This window comes from Jaculus jaculus, chromosome 10, assembly GCF_020740685.1.
Source record: "Jaculus jaculus isolate mJacJac1 chromosome 10, mJacJac1.mat.Y.cur, whole genome shotgun sequence".
NCBI lineage: Eukaryota > Metazoa > Chordata > Mammalia > Rodentia > Dipodidae > Jaculus > Jaculus jaculus.
The window spans coordinates 84,189,109-84,217,040 of record NC_059111.1 but is presented as its reverse complement, the minus strand read 5'-3'; the positions used below and the strand labels follow the sequence as shown (position 1 = coordinate 84,217,040).

Genomic DNA, 27,932 nt, shown 5'->3' with positions numbered 1-27,932 from the left:
GGTAAACATTCAAACTGCAAAAGATGGCACTGGATGTAGCTAAGAAAGATTGAACCAATACAAATCTAAACCAAGACTTTGTAGCAGACAGCTTCAGGTTCACTGAGATGAACTTCCAAACAAGGCACAGTTATAGAGGAAGGGATTTATTGAAGCTTAAAGATCCAAGGGAAGTTCCATAATGGCAGAAGAAGCTGGCCTGCTTTCACAGGACCAAGCAGAGAGAGAGAAAAGCCCAAGTCAAAAGCCAAAAGCCACTCATCACAGCACACTTCAGGAACTCCCGCTAGGCATGCTTTGCAGATCTTTAGATTGAAATCTTAAACCTACCACCACTCCTTAAAATTCACCCAGTGACACTGCCTCCAGCCAGGTGGCTACAGACACAAACTACAAACTGACAAAACACTGAATGTATTGGGGGCCATCTATTCAAACTACTACAGACTACCAATGAGGTCTCTAGGTTCCAATTACATTATTCAATCTGGAATGCCTAAAGTCAGGTAAAAGCTCCACCTTGAGTCAGTAGCTCCCACTGACAGCATCCCACAGTCCTGGCATCTCCAAAATCCTGAGGTCTCCATCTCAACACATAGTTCATCCTCAAAGCTCCATTGTAGCTCCACACAGAGACTCCAATAACCCTGCCTCACATTGACCAGTGCCCATTTCCAACATATTGTGCTGAAAATCAAATGGTCCTCTCTTTCCTGCATTTGTTATAACAGAACCAGGTGATCTACCAAATTTGTTAATGTGGATGAAATAAAGTGGACTTTGAAAAGCAAGAAAACTCCTTCAATAGTCTTCCTACTGTCCCAATACAGAACAACTGGTCCAATCTCAACGGTGGTACTCTGTCAAACAATTACATTTGAAATGGGCTGCTTGGACTGCTCCAAACTTTCATTTATTTCTATGCCTTATCTTTCTGCTCTATATTCCACCCAGACTTTTAAATTTAGCTTTATTTAAGTCCTCAAGGCACAAGAAGAGTACAGATAGCCTCTCACACCTACTGTCTCTGGTCTAAACTGGACAAAGCTTTTCCACCCTTCACACGCCAGGCCTCACAGTCCACAATTCTATCTGCATTTTGGTCTTTCAGTTTTCTAGATAATTGCTCATGAAGCTCCAATTACAACACTGCATGGTGTCTCTTAAGGTGTCTCTTCAACTCCTTTCACATCCATTCCACAAATGAGTTCCAAAAGATAAAAAGCCACACAGTCAGGTTTCTACCAGCAACCACCCTGCTCTTCTGTTACCAGGTTTGCGTTCTAGTTACCTTTGCATTGCTGGAACAAAATACCTCACCAAAAGTGACTTATGGGAGGAAATGATTTATTTTGACTTATAGTCTCAAGGGAAAGCTTCATTGTGGTAGGAAAAAAATGGTAGATCAGATGCTAGATATCACCTTCTTGCCAAAGAAGGTAGAAAATAGCAGTAGAAGGGTGAATTGATGTCAGGCAAGGGGAACTTCATATGAGACTCCATATCCTGCCCCTCAGCAACACACTTCCTCCAGCACTGTTCCACTTCTCCAACTGAAGTATTCAGAACACATAAGTTTATGGAGGATATATCACGTAAACCACCACACTTAGTAACATGGGGAGACATCACTACATGGTCAGATTTTGTAGTTTTCCAGTATGCAAAAAAGAAAGTCTATTGTGGGATTCCCAAGCTTCAATTATTGTGTGAATCACTTCCTATAATAAATAAAAACATTCAATCTCTCTCTCTATCTTCCCCATAGAGGATTCTTTTTTTTTTTCTTTTCTTTTGGTTTTTCAAGGTAGAGTCACACTCTGGTTCAGGCTGACCTGGAATTCACTATGTAGTCTCAGGGTGGCCTTGAACTCTCAGTGATCCTCCTATGTCTGCCTCCTGAGTGCTGGGATTAAAGGTGTGCACCACCACACCTGGCTAGGATTCTTATTAATACAGGAAGTTAGATTTGAGAGTAGACAATCTGAGGGCTTAGTAAGTTTATTCACGTTCCTGGAGATAGGTGACTTTATATTTCATACCTCCAATAAACCATTCAATTGAGGATTTTGAGGAAAGTTTTTTTTTTTTTTGTTTCTTTTCTTTTTTTTTTTGGTTTTTTGAGGGAGGGTCTCACTGTAGCACAGGCTGACCTGGAATTCACTATGGAGTCTCAGGGTGGCCTTGAACTCACAGTGATCTTCCTACTCTGCCTCCTGAGTGCTGGGATTAAAGGTGTGCGCCACCACACCTGGCTTGGAAAGTTCTTTTTAAAAAGGTTTATTCTAGGCCTTGATAGATGGCTTAGTGGTTAAAGTGCTTGCCTGCAAAGCGTAAGGACCCTAGTTCAGTTCCCCACTAGCCACATAAGCCAGATGCACAAGGTGGTACATGTGTCCAGAGTTCATTTACAATGGCTGGAGGCTCTGACATGTTCATTCTCTCTCTCTTTCTCTCTGCCTCTCTCTCTCTCTCTTATAAATAAATTAAATTTAAAAGATTTATTCTAGCTACTAGATTGAAAATAACAAATTAGATACATGTACGTGTGTGTTTGTATGTATGTAACGATGCATACACAGCAAAATTACCTATAAGTTAGAAGAAATGATGTTATCATGAAACCTACCTTGCTGCCATTGATATTGGGCTTCTAATTCCAGAACTGAGAGAAGAAAAACTTTTTTGGTTTAGTTTATCAGTCTATAGACTTATGGACTTTTGCTGGGGCAGCCTTAACTGACCCAACTTGATTATGTCTGCCATCTTACTGAATTTCATTACACATCTTCAAAGAGAAGTAGTTTTTAAAAAAACTATTCTGGAACAATTTTCCCCTCATTTATTCTCCCCCCCGACCCACCCCCCAAGGTAAGGTCTCACCCTAGCTCAGGCTGACCTGGAATTCACTATGTAGTCTCAGGGTGGCCTCAAACTCTCAGCGATCCTCCTACCTCTGCCTCCCAAGGGCTGGGATTAAAGGTGTGCGCCACCATACCTGGCCCCACATTATTCTTTCATATTTGCTCTGTCTAAAATTTCCAGTAAAATGTAGGCTAAAGTGGGGAAAGCAGACATCATTGTCATGTTACTTACCTGAGGAAGAAGAATCTAGTGTTTCATCCTTGCATGTAATGCCAGTTGTGGGGTTTTCCTAAATGACTTCTGTCAGCTTGAAAATTTTCATTTACATTCCTACTTTGTTGAGTGTGTTTTTTTTTTTTATCATGACTGTGTGTTGGATTTTTCTCAAATGATCATTTTTAGTACTATTGAAATCATAATGCAGTCTTTTTTCATTTATTCTCTTTAACAGTATTTAACTGATTTTTGTATGTAAAACCAATTTTATATTCTTGCAATAAACCTACTCTATCATAGTGTATGCTTCATTTTTATATATTGCTGAATTAAGTTTGGTGGTATTTGAAATTTTTTTGTCTTAATTAACGTGAGATATTTGTCTAAAAATTTTTATCTTGTAATTCTTTACCTGCCAATTGTCTGAGCAAGCCTTGCTTCATAGAATGAGTTACTTCTATTATGTAACTTGAAGTAGTTTTTCAAGGACTATTTTTTAAATGTTTGGTGTAATGTACCATGGAAGTTATCTGAACCTACAATTTTCCTTGTGGATATTTCATGCTAATTCAGTTTCTTCATTAGATATATTTGGCTTTAAACTTTTTTTCTTGAGTAACTGTAAGCAGCCTGTGTCTTTCTAGGAATTTGCTTAACTATGTAATGTAGTTTGTTAGGAGGTGGTTGTTCAGCTTTTCTTCTTGCTCCTGTTATTCTTGTAAGATTGTCAGTGTTGGCTCTTTTATTCTTGATGTTTTGGATCTCATATCTCTCTTGCACTGAAAGTGTGATGGTTTTTAAGATAGAGTCCCTAAGCTGTTGGCAGTATTCCTGCCTCAGCCTCTAGAGTGCTGGTACTAGAGTCAGGTTCTAGTTCCATGGTTTTTCTCTATCCGTATTCTGTTTGTTTCTGTTTTAATCTCTACTTATTCTATTTTGCTTGTTCCTATCCCTTTTCTATGTTCATGCTTTGAATTTTGCCCCACATTTTTCAATTTTCTCTTCAACTCTTAACAGAATTTTGTATCTGAAACATAAACATGATGGTGCCATTTAGATACTTAAAATCTAATCATTTTCATTTGTTGTATAGTAAAATTCAAATTTTGGAGAATGCCATACAAGGCTATTCACACCCCTAGCCAGTTTAACCTTAGCAATCACTAGGATCTTTATAGGATATATATATATATATATATATATATATATATCCACACACACACACATATATATACATATATATATTATATATATATTTATATATATATATATAATATAAGTATATATATGTTTCCACTTTTTAAATTTTATTTTAAAGATAGGATCACCCTATGTAGCCTAAGCTTATCTCAAGCTGGTGATCTTCAGCCTCAACATTCTCAGTGCTGGAATTACAGCTATACCCCATTGTGGGCTTTCTTTCACTGACTTTTAAAAGTAATTTTTTAAATGACATTCATCCACAAATTTGGTTATTTCCTTTGGCTTGCTGCCACTAGTCTTAACCCAAACTTTTGGAACACTTACCACGCACACTATTAACATATACTTTCATCATTTTTCTGTGAATTTCAGGATGTCAGAACCTAGTTTACAAATTATGTCCCAGTAACAGACACTTAATGAGTGCTAAATAAATGTTTGTGGTGATAAGTGGGAAAAGTAGTATGGTCTAGTATCAAAACTGGTTCGATTAAAAAGTGATATATTTCAGCAGTGAAGTGGAAAAGTCATGAAAAATGGTCTCACACTGCATAGGACTTTTTGTTTGTTTGTTTATTTGGTTGGTTGATTTTGAAGGCAGGGTCTTGCTCTAGCTCAGGCTGACCTGGAATTCACTCTGTAGTCACAGGGTGGCCTCCAACGCACAGCAATCCTCCTACCTCGGCCTCCCGAGTGCTGGGGTTAAAGGTGGCACCACCACGACAGTTCTAGTTGTTTTTTGTTTTTTTTTTTAAATAGAGAATACTGGCACTCTTATGCTATGAATTAACCTTTGCAAAGGGCTTTAGAAAATACCCAGTCCACTTCCATTCTCAGTCCAATAAATGGAGAAAGGACAGTTATGAAATTACCGACAGGGTAAGCAGAACACACTACACTGATTGTGTACATGGTGTTTTTTTCATCAGGGAAACCTCAGCTATTGACTCCAAGGCGAGTGTACGTACTGCGCACGCGCTAGGCTTTCTCTTCCGGTGGGCGGGCCAGTGGGAGTGGGTGGGGCGAAGTCGTTTCCAAGGAGACGCGGCGTTGGCTTCGTCGGTCGATTGAGCGGGTCTGAGCGAAGTTCTCAGAGGGCTGCGCGCGCCGCCTGCTGCGCGGCACTGTCATGGCGGGCGTACTGAAGAAGGTGAGTCGGACGGAGGTCACCGTGGGCGTTCAGAGCGTGGGGAGTAGTCTGCCGCGGGCCCCGGTCCCCGTGGGTGGTGCCCGTAAGCGGGGGCGCCCGTGGCAGCGCTGCGTGGGCGCGCTGTGCCCTCTGACGGGCAGAAGGTGGGCTGCGAACCCGCGGGATGGAGGCCGAGGCCGGGTACTTTGGCCGGCGCGGTGCGCTCGTGGAAACCATAGTAAACATGGGTCATGCTTTGTTTTTGTTTTCTTTGAACAGACCACTGGGCTGGTGGGATTGGCGGTGTGCGACACTCCACACGATGTACGTATGGTCAGCCTTCGTGCCCGGGAGGACGAAGACTCCGCGACCTTGTTGGTTGCAAGGTTAACGGAATGTGGATAGATGTTTCCAGCCCCCCATCGCGCCCGCTCCTCCACGGAGCGATATCTGCTTCGTGGATGCCATGTCACTCCCCCTCTTTATTTTCTTAGCCATGACTTTATTGAACTGCTTTTCTTCTTAGCATTCTCATGGCTTCAGTGGTACAGATGGTGCACAGACTAATCTGAGCGCTCCCCAAATCCTTATCCCCATTTTCCAGCTTTTTCCCACCCCTCGCCCCCTGTTTGGCTTAAGAGTAGCAGATTCCACACAGTCGCTTACCAGAGGCAGCACACTAAGAATCGTCCCCTTCCTGCAGTATTTACTGGGAAAAAAAAAAATCCTTAATTTTTCTTTCTGTAATAATCACGACATTCTTCTCCTTTCCTTCATAGCTAAGCTTATAAAAGTTATCCATACTTAACTGTCATCGATTTCTTACTGTCCCTTAAATATTCACAGATTTTTCTGGGTATCAGGCCTTCTCAGGTCTTTTTGTTTTTTGTTTTTCTGGCCTTTTCCCTTTTCTCACTGTTGTGGAGGATTTTCCCATTTTTACATTTTGTAGTATTTCAATACTTAGTTCTTGGACCTTACAATTTTTTTAAAACTCTTATTTATTAGAGAGAGAGGGGGAGTGAGGGAGGGGGAGAAAGAGAGATTGGGCATGCCAGGGCCTTGAGCAAACAAGTCCAGATGCATGCTCCACCTTTTGCATCTGGCTTACATGGGTCCTGGGTTATTTGGCTTTGCAGGCAAGTGTCTTAACAGCTAAGCTGTCTTGAGCACCCCTCCTTTTTTTAAAATTGGGGTTTGCCTTCTTTTGTTGAATGGATACAATCCAGTGGCTTTTAAATACCACCTATTCAGTTTCGTCATGCATTTCCATAGCAAATACTGACCTCTTCTTTTATAAAGTTCATGTATATCTTATAACCTTATGAACATCTTCATTTGTATGACAGGTAACCCAGACTTAATATATCAAAACAGAGTTTACTGATTTTTCTCACTAAAACCTGCTGTTCTTTTAAATCTGTTCATCTCAGTAATGTCAACTCCATTGTTTTGCCTTAAGTGGGGAAAAAAAAAAAAACCTTGAAATGATTTAAAAAAAAAATATTTTTTTGTTTTGGTTTTTCGAGGTAGGGTCTCACTCTGGTCCAGGCTGACCTGGAATTAGCTCTGTCGTCTCAGGGTGGCCTTGAACTCATGGCAGTCCTCCTACCTCTGCCTCCTGAGTGCTGGGATTAAAGGCGTGTGCCACCACGCCCGGCTAAAAAAATATCTCAATGTGTGCCTGTGTAATGTGTGTTCCTTCCCTTCCACATTCTATTATTCATTGTCCATACGCCTCTGTCTCCCTGTCACCTTAGGAAGGTTACTATATTGTCTGGTTTTTATTTGGGTACTATGGATCTATTATCATTATTCTGTGGTTGTCATTGTTACAGAACTTAAAATCACCATGTAAACAATTTTCTAGTCATATCTCTGACAGATTTTCTAGATTAGGGTAGTTGGGGTGGAAGGGCTACACTCTGCCCTGTAGACAATACCATCCCATGACTCTGGTTGCTGGACTGTATAAAAAAGGGAAAGGTAGCTTAGTATTCAGCATTCATCTCTGTGTCTACTTCTTCCCTGCTAATGTGACATGCAATGCCAGCTTCCTGCTCCTGCTTTCTTTGCTTCTACCCTCTGGAACCGGGAGATAAATTCAACCCCTTTTCTTCCTTCTGGGATTTTTGCAAGAAGAAAGAAAGTACTGATTCAAGATCTGAACTCAGGTCATCACACTTGTGCAGCAACCACTTTTACCCACTGAACCATCTCCCAGTCCACAAAATGATAGTCTTCTCCCTTCCTACCTCAGGAAATCCTCTGGCTTCTACCTTCTAAATGTGTCCAGATTTTGAATACATCTTGTCGCAGCCTCTGCTTTTACTCTCTTCTCCTTCACTCTCCTCTGCTGTGGTAATTGCATTAATTTTCTTACTGCCTTTGCTTCCTTTTTTCTTTAGCCAACTGACTGATAGTTTGCTAAAGCATGTCATCCTATACCATTCCTTTCCTTAAAACACTCCAGTATCTTTCCATTTCAGGGTCCTTGTAAGAAGCTTTCCAGATCTCCATTTAATAGACCATTTATACTGATGTATATTATCAGTTGTCTGACTGCTTTATTGTTTTGTTCACTATTAAGAGTATTGACCAGGATGTGACATCTATTCAGTAAATAGTAGATTAATCTCTTGCATTTTTTTTGTGAGCTCATAATGACGTAGACTCATTATTGTGTAGAACAGAACTCACAGTTTTCCATTACCAGACATGCTTCTTTCTCAGAATCTTTCTACCCTCCAGGTTAGGAATTTGGATATCATGTGATACTTCTCTGACCTTCCTACTTTCATGTTCATTTTCACAATGGATTATGTTGATTCTTTTCTGTGACCACTTTCCTATTCCCAGTTATTGCTGCAGCTTAAGCCCTGTTCTTGTTTCAAGAATCACAACTTCATAACTGCCTTTCTGGCTTGTTTCTCGTTCCTTTTTTACTCAACTACCAAGGTAGTTTTCTTGAAACACAAATATAGCTTCATATTTTTTCTTAAGTCTTATTGGCTACACAATAAGGCAATCTGACATTTTTCCAATCTTGTCTCCTAAATGCTTCTTCATGTATCTTCTAGTCTAGCCAAATGTGGTCTAATAAAATTATGTAAACCACAAATATAATCCATGTTTAATTATAATTTCAAGTGTTATAGAAATCACTTTGGGCTGGAAAGATGGCTTAGCAGTTAAGCGATTGCCTGTGAAGCCTAAGGACCCCGGTTCAAGGCTTGATTCCCCAGGACCCACGTTAGCCAGATGCACAAGGGGGCGCACACATCTGGAGTTTGTTTGCAGTGGCTGGAGGCCCTGGTGCGCCCATTCTCCCTCTCTCTCTTTATCTGCCTCTTTCTCACTGTTGCTCTCAAATAAATAAGTAATAAAAATCACTTAATAAAGAGAATATGAAAACTGTATGTGCTTTTAACCCCAGCATTAAGGCAGCTGAGATAAGATTTAGTTTTCTGGCAGCCTGAGCTACACAGTGAGACAATGGTATCAAAGGAAAGGAAAAAGGTTTTTTTTGTTTGTTTGTTTTAAAGTTAAGTTCTGACATTACCATTCGATATATGATCAATATAAAATTAATAGTTGACAGTCTTTTTTACATGGTATAATTTTACTCATAATACATCTCAGTGCTCCATAGCCCATTTGACTGGCAGCTGGACATTGGACAACATAGTTCAAGAAAATAAAACTATGTACTACTTTCCTTACATTCTTGGTACTTTTTGCCATTCATTACTATATTATTTTATTTGTAAATTGCTTTAGCAAACATCTTTAAGTTTCTAACTCCTTTCATTTGTCTAGGTCTATCTCAGATACAAACTATTTTAGGAACCACTCTTCCTGTTCTCTGCTGAATTTGATATTAAATGTTAATATGATACTCACAGTTACTGAGACTTAATATGTGCCAACTGCTGCTCTGATCCAGCACTCAAGCGAGTATTGCCAACATTTTACAAATGAGTAAAGGCAACTGGGTAGAAGTAATTTATCTAGAGCAAGTAAGCAGTGAACTGAGTGTGAATCCAAGCAGCTGCTACTTGATTATTTTTTAGTAGTATCTCCCTGCTCACATCTTTCTCCACCCTTGTCTTACAATTTGTTATTTTATGAATGTTATATTTTTCTCTTCTGTGTCCTACATAATCTCTGAGAAATAGAAAATATGGGATCCATGGGCATCTTTGTTATATCCTGCCACATGTAGCATGGTCTTATAGGTGACAGATCTGAGGAACACATTCTTAGTGAAACAATGAGTGTTCCGTTAGAAGTGGCCATGTACTTGTAGTTATTGAAATGGTCAGTCATAGGGTAACTACCTTGTTTGAGTGGACTAACCTGGTCTGTGCTTTGCATAATGACTAGGACTGTCTCCTTTGACTGTAAGAATATTCCACTTTGGACTACCCTCTTTGGAACATTCTCTCCATTGTTCTATAGTAATCATTCATGTTTCTCAATCTCTATCTCTGTTGGAGTAACTACATTTTTATCAGGAAAGATGAGTTAAAAATTTAAATCAGATCCATACTTTGTTAATATGACATATTTAAAATGAACATATGCATTATGTATATAACTTTGAGAGAATAAGAATGAAAGGTTTGTAAAAATTAAGAATATAAACATTAATTAAGTTTTAATTTTGTGCACTAAAATACCTTCTAAAATCCTGTATGTGGGGCTGGAGAGATGGTTTGGTGGGTAAAGGCCTTGTTTACAGAGCTTGATGGTACCCATATAAAGCCAGATGCACAAAGTAGTGCATGCATCTGGAGTCATTTGCAATGCAAGAGACACAGACACATCCACTCTTTCTCTCCCTCTCCCTTTCTTCTTGCAAATAATTAAAAAAAAAAAAACAACTTGTGAGGGTTGGGGATATGGCACAGTGGTTAAGGTGCTTGCTTGCAAAGCCCAATAACCTGGGTTTAATTCCCCAGTATCCACATAAAGCCAACCACAGGGTGGCACAGGAATCTGGAATACCTTTGCAGTGGCTAGAGGCTCTGGTGTGCCCATTATCTCTTTGCCTTCCCCCTTTCTTCTGTTTCTCTCTGCTTGCAAATAACTGAAAAAAAAAAAAAAGTTAAGGGCTGGGGACATAGCTTAGCAGTTGAGGTGCTTCCCTGCAAAGCCTGAGGACCCATGTTCAACTCCTCAGGTTTCATGTAAGCCAGATACACACAGTGATGAAGTGCACAAGGTGGTGCTCAAGTCTGTAGCTAGTTGCAGTGGCTGGAGGCGCTGGTGTGCCAATTCTCTCTTGTGCTGTCTTTCTTGCTCTCACTCATAAAAAAGGCCAGTCTTTAGGGGTTGCCTGAAAACAAGTATTTCAAAACAAAACACAACAAAACTCTTGTGTACTAGGAAGATAAAAGTAGGAGTTTAGAAATTTTTGGTGTCTAAATATTTAGTTTTTGTTAAGTTATTTTCTTTCAAATGTAGGAAAGAATACAGCAGTTTTGGTAGCAGGTGTTTTAGGGAGATGGGATTATCTGTGATTAGATGTTCTTTGTGCCTGTATATACTAACCACATGGACACAGATGAAAACTGTGATGGTTTGGTGTTTTTTATGGAGCATAATGAAAAGAATTATGTAAGGTAACTTGGGTAGGGTTGTTAGAGCCTCTGGAAAACATGCCTTCATATAATGGTTGCCAAAGGGGTAGGAAATAAATAAGTAGAACTGAAGTGTCTTTGCCGGGACTTTGCATCATCCCCTTGGCTAAAATTAGGAAGAAATGAGCCTAGACAACCCAGCCCAATTGTAATTACTTGTTGTCTGACCAGATTCACATTAGCACAAGTTGAGTATTTTCAGTTTGAAAGTTCCAAACCTGAACTGCAACTAAAAAAAAGTGTTTCTGTGTGCTGTATTGTGCCACAAGTGGAAAATTCCACAGCTGACTTCATGTGGAGGGTCCTAGGAAAAACACAGGAATGCTAAAAATATTAGAAAAAGTTACCTTCAGTCTATATGCATAAGATTTATGGTATGTATCATATACACACACACATATATATGTACATACACACACGCGCACATAAGATATATGTGGAACATTTATGTTTTGGCCTCAGTCCCACCCTGATGATAACTGTATATGCAAATATTCTAAAACCAGAGAAACCAGAAATTTGAGACACTTCTGGTCCAAAGCATTTCAGATGAAATACTCAACCCATATCATGTAAAATACCCTATTAAGAATGTAATATTCAGATGTATAAGTAAATAATGACTAAAACTTTTTAAGATCTGTTTGTCTGAATATGAATAAGTATGTGTATATACATGAGAGAAACAAAATTTGAGCCTTGGGTGTAGCTCAGTTTGCTTGCCTAGAATGCACATGATCTTGGGTTCAATCTCAGTACTACAAAGAAACAAATAAAATTTAAAAAATAATAAATTCCTCAGTACAAAGGATGTTTATATATACTGCTCACCAGCTGTTGTGAGTTAGGATCTGCCAAACAGCTGTTTGCCATGTAGGTTAACTGACAGTTGTGCATATTATAAGTAGGTTTTACTCTACTCTATAGAGTGCATCAGGTTATCTTTTTTTTTTTTTTTTTTAAGAGGAGGGTATCTTCTTTTGGTTTGGTTTGGATCTCTCTCTAAGCTGGGCATGGTGGCGCATGCCTTTAATTCCAGCACTTGAGAGACAGAGTAGGAGAATCACTATGAGTTGGAGGCTACCCCGAGACTACATAGTGAATTCCAGGTCGGCCTGAGCTAAAGCGAGTCCGTATCTTGAAAAACCAAAAAGAAAAAAAAAAAAACAAAACCTGATGAATCTATGAATCTCACTCTAGTTCTGGCTGACCTGGCACTAAATAGGCGAGGCTGGCCTCAATTTTGTAGCAGTCCTCCTGCCTCAGTCTCCTGAGTGCTGGGATTAACAGGTATATTCCACTATGCCTGATTTTCTCTTGATGCTACTTCTGTTGTGCCTTTGGTGGAACTTGGATATGTTGTATCAACACAATTATAGTTGTAAGCAAAAGCACTATTATAACTATCCAGTTAAATTTTATCATTGCTGACCTAATGCTTAGATTTAAAAATTCTACAGATATTCTTATATGAAAAAGAAAAATACAGATTTTATGGTACTTAGGACCTCAAGTAGAGCAATGCTGATTTAACAAATGATTTGGTTTTCAAGAAAGGTCACTAGCAATGTTAAGTTTTAATTCTGCTTGTAACTATACTTTGATGCCTATATGTAAAGCTTTTTTTAAAAATACAAGTCACAGTATCACAGTTAAAGCTGTAAGGGGACATGGGGACAGTGCATAGACATGAGAAACAGCAGCAAAGTGGAGTTAAAACCAAATATTTGTTTCATTTTTTACTTGTGACATACTTAAAGTGTTCTCTGTAATCTGTGGTGATGTTTTAACCCACTGAAATTTGTATTGTTTGTCCTTTCAGAGACTCAGAATATTGTACACAAAGATTCTTGATATTCTTGATCAAATTCCTAAAAATGCAGCATACAGGAAATACACAGAGCAGATTACAAATGAGAAGCTGGCTATGGTTAGAGCGGTAAGTAGCTAAATCACTTTTATATCTTTATATACTCAGTGTAATATTTAATAAAAAATGTTTGCTTTTTTACATATGCTATACTTATATTTTCTTTCCTTCTGTGCTTTTCTTCCATCTTTTTTCTTTTGTTCAGCAAACTTGTTTTTTGACTTCTTTCCCAATGCAAATCACAGCTAGAGTACAGGATAATATCAGTTTCCTGCTCTGAGGTGACATTATGGCTGTACTTTACCTCTATTCCTTGTCTACTTCTTATTCATCTGTTGTCTCTAGCTATAGATACATCAACCTTGATATCCTCTCTGATGAGAGTGGAGAAGAATGAAAGTCAAATAACCACAAAAGAAATGTGTGTCAAAGGAAATGGTTAAAAAGAATTATTTGACATAGTATGCTGCTGCTGTTGGGCCTGGTAGTGTAGACCTATAATTCATATGTGCTGTGGAAACTGATCACAAATTCCAGGTCTAAGAACAAGTTCACTCTCAGTCTGGGTAACTTAGTGAGACTTTCTCCCTCTCTCTCTCTCTCCATATATGTATGTATGTATGTATGTGTGTGTGTGTGTGTGTGTGTGTGTATGTGTGTGTGTGTGTGTGTGTGTGTGTATTTTATTTTTATTTACTTATTTGAGAGAGGGAAAGAGGCAGAGTGAGAGAGAGAAAAAATGGGTGAACCTGTGTGTATGTGTGTGTGTGTGTGTGTGTGTGTGTGTGTGTGTATTTTATTTTTATTTACTTATTTGAGAGAGGGAAAGAGGCAGAGTAAGAGAGAGAGAAAGAATGGGTGCACCAGGGCTTCCAGCCATGGCAAACAAACTTCAGATGCATGTGCCAACTTGTGCATCTGGCTTACGTGGGTACTGGGCAATTGAACCAAGGTCCTTTGGCTTTGCAGGCAAGCGTCTTAACTGCTAAGCCATCTCTCCAGCCCCCAGTGAGACTTTCTCTTAAAATAAAAAATAAGAAAAGAGCTGGGGTCTAGATAGTGTGCACAAGCAATTGCCTAGCATGTATGTAGCACTAGGTTCAATTCATAATACCATGCTAAAAAAAAAGTTAAAAGAGAAAGAAAAGTGAGGAATAAAAAACACCTTTTTGAATAATTAATAAGATCAAATTAATTTTTCTTAACGACCAAAAATTATGTTGAACATTGTTATGCTGAGACTGAATAAGTTATCTCTAAAAATCCTGTGTTGAAGGTATAATCCACAATATTACTTTATTTACAAGTGGTCCTCTGTGGACATACTTAAGGTTAAATGAAGCCATAAGGATAAGATGCTAATCCTGTAGGGTTAGCATCTTATAAAAAGTCATTGGGTAGCTCTTGCTTGCTTTTGTCATGAATACACACAAGAAAAGGGCATAGTGTCAAATAGCCAGAAGGTAGCTGTCAGATTTCAGGGAAAGTCACCTCCCTAAACTGCTGTCCCTTTGGTTTTGGACATCTAATCCCTAAAACTGTAAGCAGATTCTGCTGCTTTTGTTGTTGTTTTAACTTTTATGGTGGCACATATGCTGGGCAAGTGCTCTATCACTTCAGTCATTTTTGATTTTTTTCTTTTGAGACAGGATTCAAGTAAATTGCTTGTTAGACTTACTCTGTAGCCCAGTCAAGTTGCAAATTTGAAATCCTCCTGCTTCAGCCTCCCCACTGAGTAGCTGAGATTACAGGCTTAGAAGAAATTTGTGATTATTAGTGTATCTAGTCTGTGATATTTTATTAAGGCATCCAAGGAAACATGAGCATTTTATAAGTTTTAGATCAAAGGTATTAGACAGAAAAATAGATTACTGCTGTTTTCTCTGCATGCCAAACTATATTAGAATATTAAATTTTCACACACATATAGCAGTTACATCATGGACTTTATATAATTGTCAAAGATTGTTCATAAACTTGAATTATTTTACATGTGTTGTGGAAATTCTCTGGAAAGATCACTGCAGTGCTAGTATGAGTGAAAGTAGAGAAGTTTATTTCATGGGGGCCAGAAAGCTGGAGGTAGCCCTCCAAAGAAGTTCTGGCCCCAAACTGAGGTTTGATTTCCATTTTATAGTTTTCATAGCCAAGTGGAGGGGTAAGTGAACAAACAAAATGTGGCAGTTTGCTTACCAATAATTTCTGTAGTCAGGCCACCCTAACATTGAATTCCACTTTACTTTATTTTAGTTTAAACTGTCTTTCCTTATAATCCTTTTGGGTCCTTTCTAGACATTTCCTTCTTTGGGACTTTTTTCCATCTGCTGACAAAGATAAATTTTAGCTCCTCAGCAAATAACTCTTACAGTAACTTAGTGAGTCAGTTCAACTTTTAGCTTCTTTTCTACCATATTCCCTCCTCTTTATCATCATAACACCTTGTGGTTTTGTATATAATGTGGTATACCTGGCGTATCACCTGTATTTTAATTACTTTTATCCTAGATTGAAAGAACCAGGACCAACCATTTATTTAGAACATAAGATTTTAACATAGGTCCTAGCATAATTATTATGAGAGGCGCCATTAAAAAATCTAGCCAGTGTCCCCATGTAGTCTACCTGGGCCCAAGGTCTGGGGTATATTAGCTGTAAGACTTCCAAAGTCTTGGGTAAGCATGACCTTAAGGCCCAAGCATGTGTCAGTTGTCATTGGGAACACTAAGTTTGTTGCCATTAAATCTTGTATTTAATTTTCCACAGAAGGAACTGGCTTATGATTATTGTTCTTGGAAATATGGATAGCAACACAAAAGAATTATAATAAAATAAAACCAAAGAAAAAGAGCCAGGAGGGCTTTATTGAACAAGATTAGTCAGCAGGAGTGGCTGTGACTAATTCTGTTGTGAGGAGAGCACAGGACATTCTTGTATTTGGGTGGGGCGGTGGGGTTGGTCATACCACATTTTTCAGAAAGAAGCAGATACTCTTATGGAAGCAAAAGGATGTAATGTGAGGTACTAGTAAAGAACTGTATCTGTTCAGGGGTGAGAGACATAAAACTCTTGGAATGAAAGTTTTTTATGGGTCCCATGAGTTTTTTTTTTTTTTTTTTTTTTTTTTTTTTAGCATCTCACATTGAAGTCCTCAGGCTTCTGTCATGTGTGGACCACTTTTTGAGATTGTGACTGGAGTCGGACCACAGTCTTTTTGGCAGGGGCAGATGTCCTCCAGAGCTTGACTTTTAGGAGACCCACTGGGTCCCCTTGACTTGGTTGAGGGCACTGTCTTCTTAACTTTGGTGTGTTGAGTTTATCTTTTGGCTGATGTGTATGAGCCCAATTTCTAAGGATATGTATGTTCCCTCTTACAAATTTTAAGGGACTATCATCATTGACAGGAGAATCTGGCTTACCTCTATAAATCTAAGCAAAGAGATACCATCAAATAACCAGCACCACCAACATTAGCAAGTACTAACAGCCAGAATTGTAAATTATTTTTATATCTTAGGGCTTAGCTCTAGATTTGCACTAAATGTACTTTAAGGCTCTGAGATCTGTTCTTAGCGATGCACCACCTCTTTTTTTTTTTGTTGTTTGTTTTCAAGGTAGAGTCTCACTCTAGCTCAGGCTGACCTGCAATTCACTATGTATTCTCAGGGTGGCCTTGAACTAACAGTAATCCTACCTCTGCCTCCTGAGTGCTGGGATTAAAGGCATGCGCCACCACGCCTGGCTGCACCACCTCTTTTTAATAAGACATATCAAGGAGAGGTTGGACTAATACAAATCAATAATTATCAGGTAAACATAATCAATGAGGACAATTTTGGATCTTTGATTTAAAGGTATACAGTGGCTGACTAATCAGGGCCAGGCAGAGGCTGAAGACATGAGTTAATAGTTTGGTACTGTAAGCCAGCATCAGGCAGGGCAATCTGTTTGTCTGAATCTTGGTTTATATTATATCTTTTATATATATATATATATATATATATATATTTTATATATATATATATATATATATATATATATACATATATATATATATATATGTATATTTTTTTTACTGGTTGTTTAAGACCATGTAGGCAGTCAGAATTATGTATTATGTTTTGGGGTCATTCATGGTTCTGTAGGAGAGACTTTAGGGACCTGTGAGGAGTTCTATGACTCTCAACATTGTCACTTGCTAAGGTAAGTCAAGGCCATGCTGATCAAGTGGCCCTCTCTCTTTTAGGAAGCCTTGGGGACTCATATTCCTCCCATGTGACTCCTTTGTTGCAGATACATTGATTTGGAGTCCATCTCCAGGTCTTGGTATCTTTCCTGATCAAGAAGACAGGTAATTTATCAAGAGGCTAGAAGTTAGTAAGTGTCCCATCATCTTCTGTGGCTTTCTGACCTGGGAGCAGGAACCAAAATATTGGTTGTCCTTATTATTATTATTTTTTTTTCGAGGTAGGGTCTCACTCTACCTAAGGCTGACCTGGAATTCACTGTGTAGTCTCAGGGTGGCCTCAAACTCCCAGCAATCCATCTACCTCTGCCTCCCAAGTGCTAGGATTAAAGGTGTGTGCCACCATGCCCGGCTTGGTTGTCCTTTTAACTCCGATGTTTCCAGTTGACCTTGGCTTTTACATACGGTTATTAATCACTCAGAGAGAATGTACATATCTGATTAGCAAAACAGATTCTGTTAAAGAGGTGTAGAACATATCTGTTTAGCAAAGCAAATCTGGTCAGAGAATGATATAATTTTCCAAAATCGTTCTGGTTAGCATTTAAGTTTAGCTGTCAGGTGACAGTGTAAGCTATATCTGGAACATAGAAAACATACACATTTTTTCTTTGAAGTACCTGTCAGTTATAAGTATAGGCAAAACATGTTAGCAGTCCTGGAAACAATATTTTATTTACAATTTAATTCAGCTGATTTGATCTAGAAACTGTATGTCAGGAAAAGGCAAGACAGTATAAAAACTTGGTATCTGTGTTTGAAAAAAACTTTGGCTAGTCTGAATACCTGTGTAGGTACCAATTATCCCACAAACTGGAAGCAGAACAGCAGATTTTAAGGTCATTTTTCTAGAGCAGGGAACATGTCTTAAGTATTAATATATCTATAAGCAATGAACTTAAGGTACCAGAAATGAGACAGTTACTTAAGTAAAAGCTTGACTGATTATACACAGCTTAAGAATAAAGCCAAGCCTGGTCATTTTTGAGCTAAAATAGTCTCATTTTAATCTATTTTAGAGACATTATGATAGACGTCAAGTGCCTTTAATCATTGAACCATTTAAAATATATATATATATGCATATACATATATATATACACATACATACATATACACACACACATATATATAAATAAATAAATATATATATATTTTGGTTTTTCAAGGTAGGGTCTCACTCTAGTGTAGGCCAAACTGGAATTCACTGTATCATTTCAAGGTGACCTTGAAGTCATGGCGATCCTCCTACCTCTGCCTCCTGAGTGCTGGGATTAAAGGTGTGCACCACCACACCCGGCTACATTTTTTGTTATTATTTTATTTTTAAAATTTATTTGCAAGCACACACAGAGAGAGAAGAGAGACAGAGAGAGAATGGGCATGCTCCAGGGCCTCCACCCACTGCAACCGAACTCCAGATGCATGCACCTCTTGTGCATCTGGCTTACATGGTCCTGGGAATTGAACCTGGGTCCTTTGGCTTTACAGGCAAGTGTCTTAACTGCTAAACCATCTCTCCAGCCCCATTCAACCACTTTTAAGTTTAACACAAAGCAGTATTTATGACTGGTAGAATATATGAAGCTTAGACAAACTATATTAACATGTTTGTATAATGTAGGCTTTCCTAGGATAGAACGTTTCCCCAGTTTTCCTAAGAACAAAGTTACAAGGACAAAATCACCGTTTATAAGATTTAAACAGTAATCTCAGTGATAATAACCCAGTAAAACAACTTGAACAAGACAGGAACCATCTTAAGGTTACAGTGATTTTTTTTTTAAGATATAATAACTTTATTAAATATTAAAAGGTTGACAATAGAGGAACATAGCAAACTTGGTGGAGAACTTTAAAGCCAGTTTTTTACAACCTCATAACTATTATTATGACCAGATTAACATCATTAACTTAAAAGTTTTAAATTTACAACCTGAAATAATGTCCTGCAACCAGCTAGGGCTGTCTTTTGTTAGTCTGATATAAGCTCTGAGCTAATAGTCACCTTAATCTCAGGTAGTCTGTAATCAAGCACTTTAAGAATTAATCAACTTTGTCTTAAAGCCTTCTGTTTAGGTTTACTCATACCTTCATCTACATACTTTTACCTTACAATTTGTGTAACCATTTTATAGCGATCTCTTTTATCAAACATTTAATACCCAACATTTAAAGTTTTTTTTTCAGTTTATCCTTTTATCTAGTTTATCTCATTATACTTATCAGTCAAACTTTTATTATCCTTATCACAAGACATTTTAATATGACCATTTAGGTGTTTATTGTCCTCAAAAGATTCTTTCAAATAATCTTTTATAAAAGAGTAGATCACATTTGACTTATATTATTTACTTAGAATGTACATACAGATTTTTGGAACCTCCTTTTATCAGCTTTTTGAAACACATATTTTAAAAATATGAAAGCAGATTAGAACATTATTAGAAGTCTTAGAAATTTCTTGACAAACAAAATCTTTTGACTCAGTATTGAGTGCTTTTTCATCGAAACTCAAACCTTGGGGCTGTGGTCTGTTAGCAGTTCCATAGAAGCATAGAGAAATAAAGTAAACTTCAAAGAGTTACACATTTCTTGTAAGTTCCCCTGTGTCTACAGCAGTTTGGGACTCACCCATCATCATATCGGGACTAGGACCCTCTGATTTCCTGTGCCTGTAAGCTCCCCTGGCTCTGCAAGGCAGGTAAGCCAGGAAAACAGAGTCATCAAGGATTTCCCTGGGGGTGTCATAAGCCCAGAGAGGTTTGTGCCTTGTCTCCCTGTCCAACAATGAGACTTGTGTGTCAGGTTCCCCTCCTATTCCAGGGCCATCTGGCCATCATGTAGATCAAACCCTGTCGGCTTTGGAAGCACTGATGCATTGCAGTGCAGGTGCCTGCTCATGTGTAGTCTTCCATTTTGTCCATTTTGCCTTGGAGAGCTGCCCAGCCATAGCATGAGAGCAAGACAGACGAGTTTCTCCAGGTTTCTAGCATTTGCCTGGCATTGGCCTCAGAATTTAGCTATTCCTAATTGACCTTTTGTGCCTGGGGAACACAGCTGGACAGCATAGCCCTTCCCTGCAAGTCTGGAGGAGCTTTCCCTCCTCTTCTGGTAGGTATACTGTTGGCTTTAGGGCTTGAGTGACTTCGTCACATTTGTTTAGCTCAGAAGCATTTGTAAAACCTTATAGTGAGACTTTTACCTTGGTTTGTATTTTCCATCATTTAATCTCTTCCTCAGTGTCAGGCCCTGGAGTGGCAGAATTTTCCAGTAGCCCAGACATTATGTCCCTTTACTCCCCTTTCTGCGGCGTTCAGTTTAACCAATTTTAAGTTTTGCTAGCCAGTTTTTCTACCAGGGAGAGTTGGATTTCTCTCAGGGCTACAAGACAAGTCCCTGATTTTACCACTTTACTCTTAACTTTTTAAGTGTAGGAGAATCTTGAATTTTCCCTGCCTGTAATCTTCATTACTTTTAGTATTTCCTTTGGGGGCCATTTAACACTAAAAGCTGGCCTTCCTAATTTCCAGAGGTCTTTAATTTTTCTGTTGTCATCTTAATATGATAACCCCCTGAATATGCCCTTCTGAAGTATGGTTTGTTTTTCACCATGCAGTTTAGGTCACTGGGCTTGGTGGAGGACTTCCCCCACAATGAGTTTTCCATTGTGTTAGTGCTGCAGAACAGATACAAACACAATGCCTTCCTGAGCATGCCCTGCTCAGGACAGAAGTCATCCTGCAGCCTTGAGGTTGTGAGCCACATGCATACTTGTACATATACACATTCTTATCAAGTGCACTTTTTTTTTTATTTATTTTTTAAATTTTTATTAACATTTTCCATGATTATAAAATATATCCCATGGTAATTCCCTCCCTCCCCACCCCCACACTTTCCCGTTTGAAATTCCATTCTCAATCATATTACCTCCCCATTACAATCATTGTAATTACATATATACAATAACAACCTATTAAGTATCCTCCTCCCTTCCTTTCTCCACCCTTTATGTCTCCTTTTCAACTTACTGGCCTCTGCTACTAAGTATTTTCATTCTCACACAGAAGCCCAGTCATCTGTAGCTAGGATCCCCATATGAGGGAGAACATGTGGCGCTTGGCTTTCTGGGCCTGGGTTACCTGACTTAGTATAATACTTTCCAGGTCCATCCATTTTTCTGCAAATTTCATAACTTCATTTTTCTTTACCGCTGAGTAGAACTCCATTGTATAAATGTACCACATCTTCATTATCCACTCATCTGTTGAGGGACATCTAGGCTGGTTCCATTTCCCAGCTATTATAAATTGAGCAGCAATAAACATGGTTGAGCATGTACTTCTAAGGAAATGAGATGAGTCCTTTGGATATATGCCTAGGAGTGCTATAGCTGGGTCATATGGTAGATCAATCTCTAGCTGCTTTAGGAATCTCCACACTGTTTTCCACAATGGCTGGACCAGATTGCATTCCCACCAGCAGTGCAGAAGGGTTCCTTTTTTTCCACATCCCCTCCAACATTTATGATCATTTGTTTTCATGATGGTGGCCAATCTGACAGGAGTGAGATGGAATCTCAATGTAGTTTTAATCTGCATTTCCCTGATGACTAGTGACGTAGAACATTTTTTTAGGTGCTTATATGCCATTCGTATTTCTTCCTTTGAGAACTCTCTATTTAGCTCCATAGCCCATTTTTTGATTGGCTTGTTTGATTCCTTATTAGTTAACTTTTTGAGTTCTTTGTATATCCTAGATATTAATCCTCTATCAGATATATAGCTGGCGAAGATTTTTTCCCATTCTGTAGGTTGCCTCTTTGCTTTTTTCACTGTGTCCTTTGCGGTGCAAAATCTTTGTAATTTCATTAGGTCCCAGTGGTTAATCTGTGGTTTTATTGCCTGAGCAATTGGGGTTGTATTCAGAAAGTCTTTGCCAAGACCAATATGTTGAAGGGTTTCCCCTACTTTTTCCTCTAGCAGTTTCAAAGTTTCCGGTCTGATGTTAAGGTCTTTAATCCATTTGGACTTAATTCTTGTGCATGGCGAGAGAGAAGAATCTATTTTCATCCTTCTGCAGATATTTATCCAGTTTTCAAAACACCATTTGCTGAAGAGGCTGTCTCTTCTCCAATGAGTATTTTTGACATTTTTATCGAATATCAGGTGGCTATAGCTACTTGGGCTTACATCTGGGTCCTCTATTCTGTTCCACTGATCTACATGTCTGTTTTTGTGCCAGTACCATGCTGTTTTTGTTACTATGGCTCTGTAGTATAGGTTAAAATCAGGTATGGTGATACCACCAGCCTCTTTTTTGTTGCTCAGTATTATTTTAGATATTCGAGGTTTTTTATGATTCCAAATGAATTTTTGGATTGTTTTTTCTATTTCCATGAAGAAAGCCTTTGGAATTTTGATAGGGATTGCATTAAATGTGTAGATTGCTTTAGGTAAGATTGCCATTTTCATGATATTGATTCTTCCAAGCCAGGAACAAGGGATGTTTCTCCACTTTCTAGTGTCTTCTGCAATTTCTCGCTTGAGTGTTTTAAAGTTCTCATTGTATAGATTCTTTACTTCCTTAGTTAGGTTTATTCCAAAGTATTTTATTTTTTTTGATGCAATTGTGAATGGGAGTGATTCTCTGATTTCATCCTCTGTGTGTTTGTTGTTAGCATATACGAAGGCTACTGATTTCTGTGTATTTATTTTGTATCCTGCTACATTGCTATAGGTTTTGATCAGCTCTAACAGCTTGCTAGTAGAGTCTTTAGGGTCCTTTATGTATAGAATCATGTCATCTGCAAATAATGATAACTTGATTTCTTCCTTTCCAATTTGTATCCCTTTTATGTGTGTCTCTTGCCTTATTGCTATGGCTAAGACTTCCAAAACTATATTAAATAGAAGTGGAGACAGTGGACACCCTTGTCTTGTTCCTGATTTTAGTGGAAAAGCTTCCAGTTTTTCCCCATTTAGTAATATGTTGGCTGTAGGCTTGTCATAAATAGCCTTTATTATATTGAGATATGTTCCTTCTATTCCCAGTCTCTGTAGGACTTTTATCATGAAGGGATGTTGGATTTTGTCAAATGCTTTCTCTGCATCTAATGAGATGATCATGTGATTTTTGTCCTTCAACCCATTTATGTAATGTATTACATTTATAGATTTGCGTATGTTGAACCATCCCTGCATCTCTGGGATAAAGCCTACTTGGTCAGGGTGAATGATCTTTTTGATATACTCTTGTATTCTGTTTGCCAATATTTTGTTGAGAATTTTTGCATCTATGTTCATGAGGGAGATTGGTCTGTAATTTTCTTTTTTTGTTCTATCTTTGCCTGGTTTTGGTATCAGGGTGATGCTGGCCTCATAGAAGGAGTTTGGTAGGATTCCTTCTTTTTCTATTTCCTGGAAAAGCTTAAGAAGCAATGGTGTTAGCTCTTCCTTAAAAGTCTGGTAAAATTCAGCAGTGAATCCATCCGGGCCTGGGCTTTTTTTAGTTGGGAGATTATTGATAACTGCTTGGATCTCCATGTTTGTTATAGGTCTATTTAAGTGATTAATCTCATTTTGATTTAATTTAGGTAGGTCATATAGATCAAGGAAATCATCCATTTCTTTCAGATTTTCATACTTTGTGGAGTATATGCTTTTATAGTATGTCCCTATGATTTTTTGAATTTCTCTGGAATCTGTTGTGATGTTACCTTGTTCATCTCTGATTTTATTAATTTGTGTCTCTTCTCTCTTTCTTTTGGTCTTTCTTTTGGTGGCCGAGCCGTCCCGGAGCCGCTGTTCCCGCCTGTGCAGGCTCTGGATGCTCTATAACTCTTCCACTTCTCCGCTGCCGCCTCAATTTCCTATACACCTCACTTTTTAGTAAAAGTGTGTATTTTGCTGAGTTTTTTTTGGTCTTTTTCCCCCCAGGCTGCTTTGGCGTGGTACCTACGCCGCCATCTTAACCGGAAGTCCTCAAGTGCACTTTTTATACAGACTCCAGATGGCCATCTCCCTTCATTCATTCAGTTATTCACTTATTCATTCATTCAGAGTTTAAACAACTTTTCTTATCTAATCCAACTCATAACCCTGATTGAGCTAGTTACAGAGACCTGAGCAACATTGGTCCTCATGTAGTTAGTTACTGAGACTGGAATACCATCAATCCACCTGGATGAAAAAGGGCTTTCTCCTCTGAGCAGCATCGGCTCCAGGATTCTCCTTGCAGGGATTAGTCCATGCTGGCTTCTCTGGATCTGACTCGTCATAATTAAAATTTCTCTGGGGAATTCGTATGTGGTCAGGATGTCTGACTTAGCTTTGTCTCCTTCCACTCAGGAACTCTGGTTCAGGATTTCACAGACTACTTGGGCCACCTGGAAGGGCACGCCTTGTTGGGGTGTGTGCTTCCCAGTTCCAGGAACCTTTGGGGCAGGCTGAGAGGCCCAGGAGCAACAGTCCTGACCAACTGGGTTGAGGTGAAGGAAAATCTCATTGGGGCCTCCAGAGATGATGTAGGAATTCTCTGGAAAGATTACTCTAATGCCTGTATGAATGAAAGTGGAGTTTATTTCATGGGAGCCAAAAAGCTCAAGCAAAGAAGTTCTGGCCCCATCTGAGATTTTTTAAAACATTTTATAATTTTTATAGCCAAGTGGAGGGGTAAGTGAACAAATAAGATTAGCAATTTGCATATCAGTCATTTTTATAGTCAGGCCACACCTTAACAGTGAATTCCATTTTACTTTGTTTCAGCCTAAACTGTCTTTCTTCTTATTGTTCCTTTGAATCCTTTCTGGACAGTTCCTTCTTTGGGATTTTTTTTTTTCATCTGCTGATGAAGATAAGTTTTAGCTTTTCAACAATTAAATGTTACAGTAACTCAGTAAACTAGTTCAACTTTCAGTGTTTTTTTTTTTAACCACACATGCAGCAAATGATTATTTCTTCTTTGTTCATCATCATTATTATTATCATTGGCATAGCAAATTATTGTACAAAGAAAATTCATTCCTTAAATATATGTGCTACAATGCAGCTTTATTTTTAACTTTTTTCACAACTTGCCAATTCTGGATATAATATACAGACTTAGCATCAGCTTCATTTTCATGAATTACTAGGGGAAAATGGGCTTGTATATATATATTTTTTTTCAATCACAGTTATAATAGGAAACCTGCGGTGACATGAACACACATCTTCTCCCAAGACAGGGCACAGATGACAGACCAAATGGCAGTTTTGGTGAACTGATCAGTTTATTGGGGTTACTTACAGAGCAGTGTAAGGGCTCCTTACAAGAGCAATAAATGACTTCAAATGCAGCTGCACCAGAGAAGTCTCAGCCCATCTCTACTTAAAGGCAGCTGTATTACCAAAGAGCCCATCTCTGGAACACTGTGCCGCTTGCAGCTCAGTCAGAGTCTCCTCTCTCCAAGCAGTTGTCTCTTCCTTGTGTAGTCTTAGGGTGGGGTCTTGCAACCCTTTGCAAGACTTGTTGACTTCCTGAGTCTCTGAAACTTTCTTCTTGCTTCATTCCCAGGGAGGAATGTTTCAGTTTCTAATTAACATAACCTTAGAGAGTGGTTGTAGACCTTAGGTTTAGGTCTGTCAGACTTGACTTCCTGAATCACAGTGTCCTTTCTCTTCAGGAGAGAAGATTTCAGTTTGGAGGGATCTGTTATACAACAGTGCAAGAACTTGACCTCCTTTTCATAAAGCAAATCTGTTCAAATGTGCCTTTGATTCTTTCTCTGGGTTACTTTGTTGACCTCTGTTCATTTATCCCCATTTCATCATTACCTTTAGTAATCTTGAAACATACTGGACATTTCCTTTCTTAAAAGGAGAAATCCTGTATTTGTATTACATATTGTCCAGCTTCTTTTTTAAAATTTCTATTTATTTATTTGAGAGAAATTGAGAGGAAGACAGAGAATGGGCATGCCAGGGCATCCAGCCACTGCAAACGAACTCCAGATACTTTTGTCACCTGTGTGTCTGGCTTACATGGGTCTTGGCAAGTTGAACCTTTGCAGGCAAGCACCTTAAGTACTTAACCATTTCTAACTTCTTAATATAGCCCATGTATAACTTCTTAATATTCTCTCATAATCATTGTCAGTTTGCTGTTAGTACTTTACTTATGAATACTTAAAACCTTTTCTCTGCTATTTCAGTTATCATCAAACTTTTTTTTTTTTTAAATTTGTAGCCCTTAATAATGTGTTTCTCATTGCCAGTAACAGAATGGTTTCTCAGTATGCAAATCTTTTATAAGCAAATCTTGTAAGTATTTCTTAAAGGCTGAATTTAAGCATGTGTCCTGAACTGGTTATATGAAATTTTTGGTACAAAGGTAGAACACAATGTAAAAAATATTGAAACATACAGATATTATACTCCTGTGTTAATTTTTTTTTTCTAAAACCTCCATTTGAAATTATAGGAACCAGATGTTAAAAAACTAGAAGATCAACTTCAGGGTGGCCAACTAGAAGAAGTGATTCTTCAGGTAAAGAGAAAGCTGCACCTGTCTATGCTTAATCATTTTAATGGTGGTCCTGGAATGTAGCCTTATGTATGTTTGGTTTTCTATGAGTGGTTAAAATAAGTTTGGATGACAGTGATATACATGAGGATGCTTTTTTTTTTGTTTTGAGAGAGAGAGAGAATGGGCATACCAGGACCTTCAGCCTGCTGCAAACTCCAGATGCATGTGCCCCCTTGTGGTGCATGTGCGACATTGTGCACTTATGTCACTGTGTGCCTGGCTATGAAGGGACCTGGAGATTTGAATATGAGTTCCTAGGCTTTGCAGGCAAGCGTCTTAACCGCTAAGCAGTCTCTTCAGCCCAGATGCATACTTTTACTGTGGGTTGTGGTACAGCAAGTTTGAATGACATATATATGAGGGCACATACTTTTAAACCTGAGTTGGTGAAACAGGATTTAAAGCTCATTAATTAAAGTGTTGAACATTAATTGTGGCAGATTTCAGCCAAAGGACACTTTCTTCTGACTATAACTGTGAGAATTAAGGTAATTCAATTATATAATTCTCAGTACTTGATGATAGAATAAATCTGAGTTTGAATGTAGTAGCTCTATTTGATAAATTTGGTTTATTAGCTCTAATATACCTGTTGAGTAACCATACAATCTCTTAAAATTCTTTTACTAATAGGCTGAGAAAGAACTAAGTCTGGCAAGAAAAATGTTGCAGTGGAAACCATGGGAGCCGCTTGTAGAAGAGCCTCCTGCCAACCAGTGGAAATGGCCGATCTAATCATAACTGCATGTCTCTTATGGGTTGATGAGAAACAGATGAAATTCAGTGTTTTTTGTTTAAAATGTGTCCTATTACTGACATCTTATACAAGAAGGCTAATAAATGAGAAAGGTATTGTGAGAGTTTTTGATTTGCATAGTATTCACTTAAGATTCTTTCAAAAATAACATTTATGTGGAGAAAAAGTTTGTTGGAAGATTGAAAACTAAAAACACTCCTACAGGGCTGGAGAGGTGGCTCCATAGTTAAGGCACAAGGTGTCACATGTATCTGGAGTTTGCAGCAGCTAGAGGTCCCAGTGTGCCCAAGTTCTTTTTCTCTTTCTCCCTCTCTGTCTGCTTGCAAATTAAATAAATAAGATTAAAAACAACAACAAAACATTCCTACAGATGCAGTGGTCATGATGGAAAGGTGAAGTGTCTATAGTAGTGTCCAGTGTGTTAATAAAACAGT

General features: G+C 38.4%; 1 protein-coding gene across 1 annotated transcript; it reads left to right on the top strand.

Moving 5' to 3' along the window:
- Positions 1-5,322: 5,322 nt before the first annotated feature.
- Ndufa5 (NADH:ubiquinone oxidoreductase subunit A5) lies at positions 5,323-27,601 on the top strand. The gene is made up of 5 exons (XM_004658599.2): positions 5,323-5,434; positions 5,693-5,737; positions 12,881-12,997; positions 26,637-26,702; positions 27,375-27,601. The coding sequence occupies exons 1-5, from the start codon at positions 5,414-5,416 to the stop codon at positions 27,474-27,476; spliced, it is 351 nt and encodes a 116-aa protein (XP_004658656.1). The 5' UTR covers positions 5,323-5,413; the 3' UTR covers positions 27,477-27,601.
- The last annotated feature ends 331 nt before the right edge of the window (positions 27,602-27,932 follow it).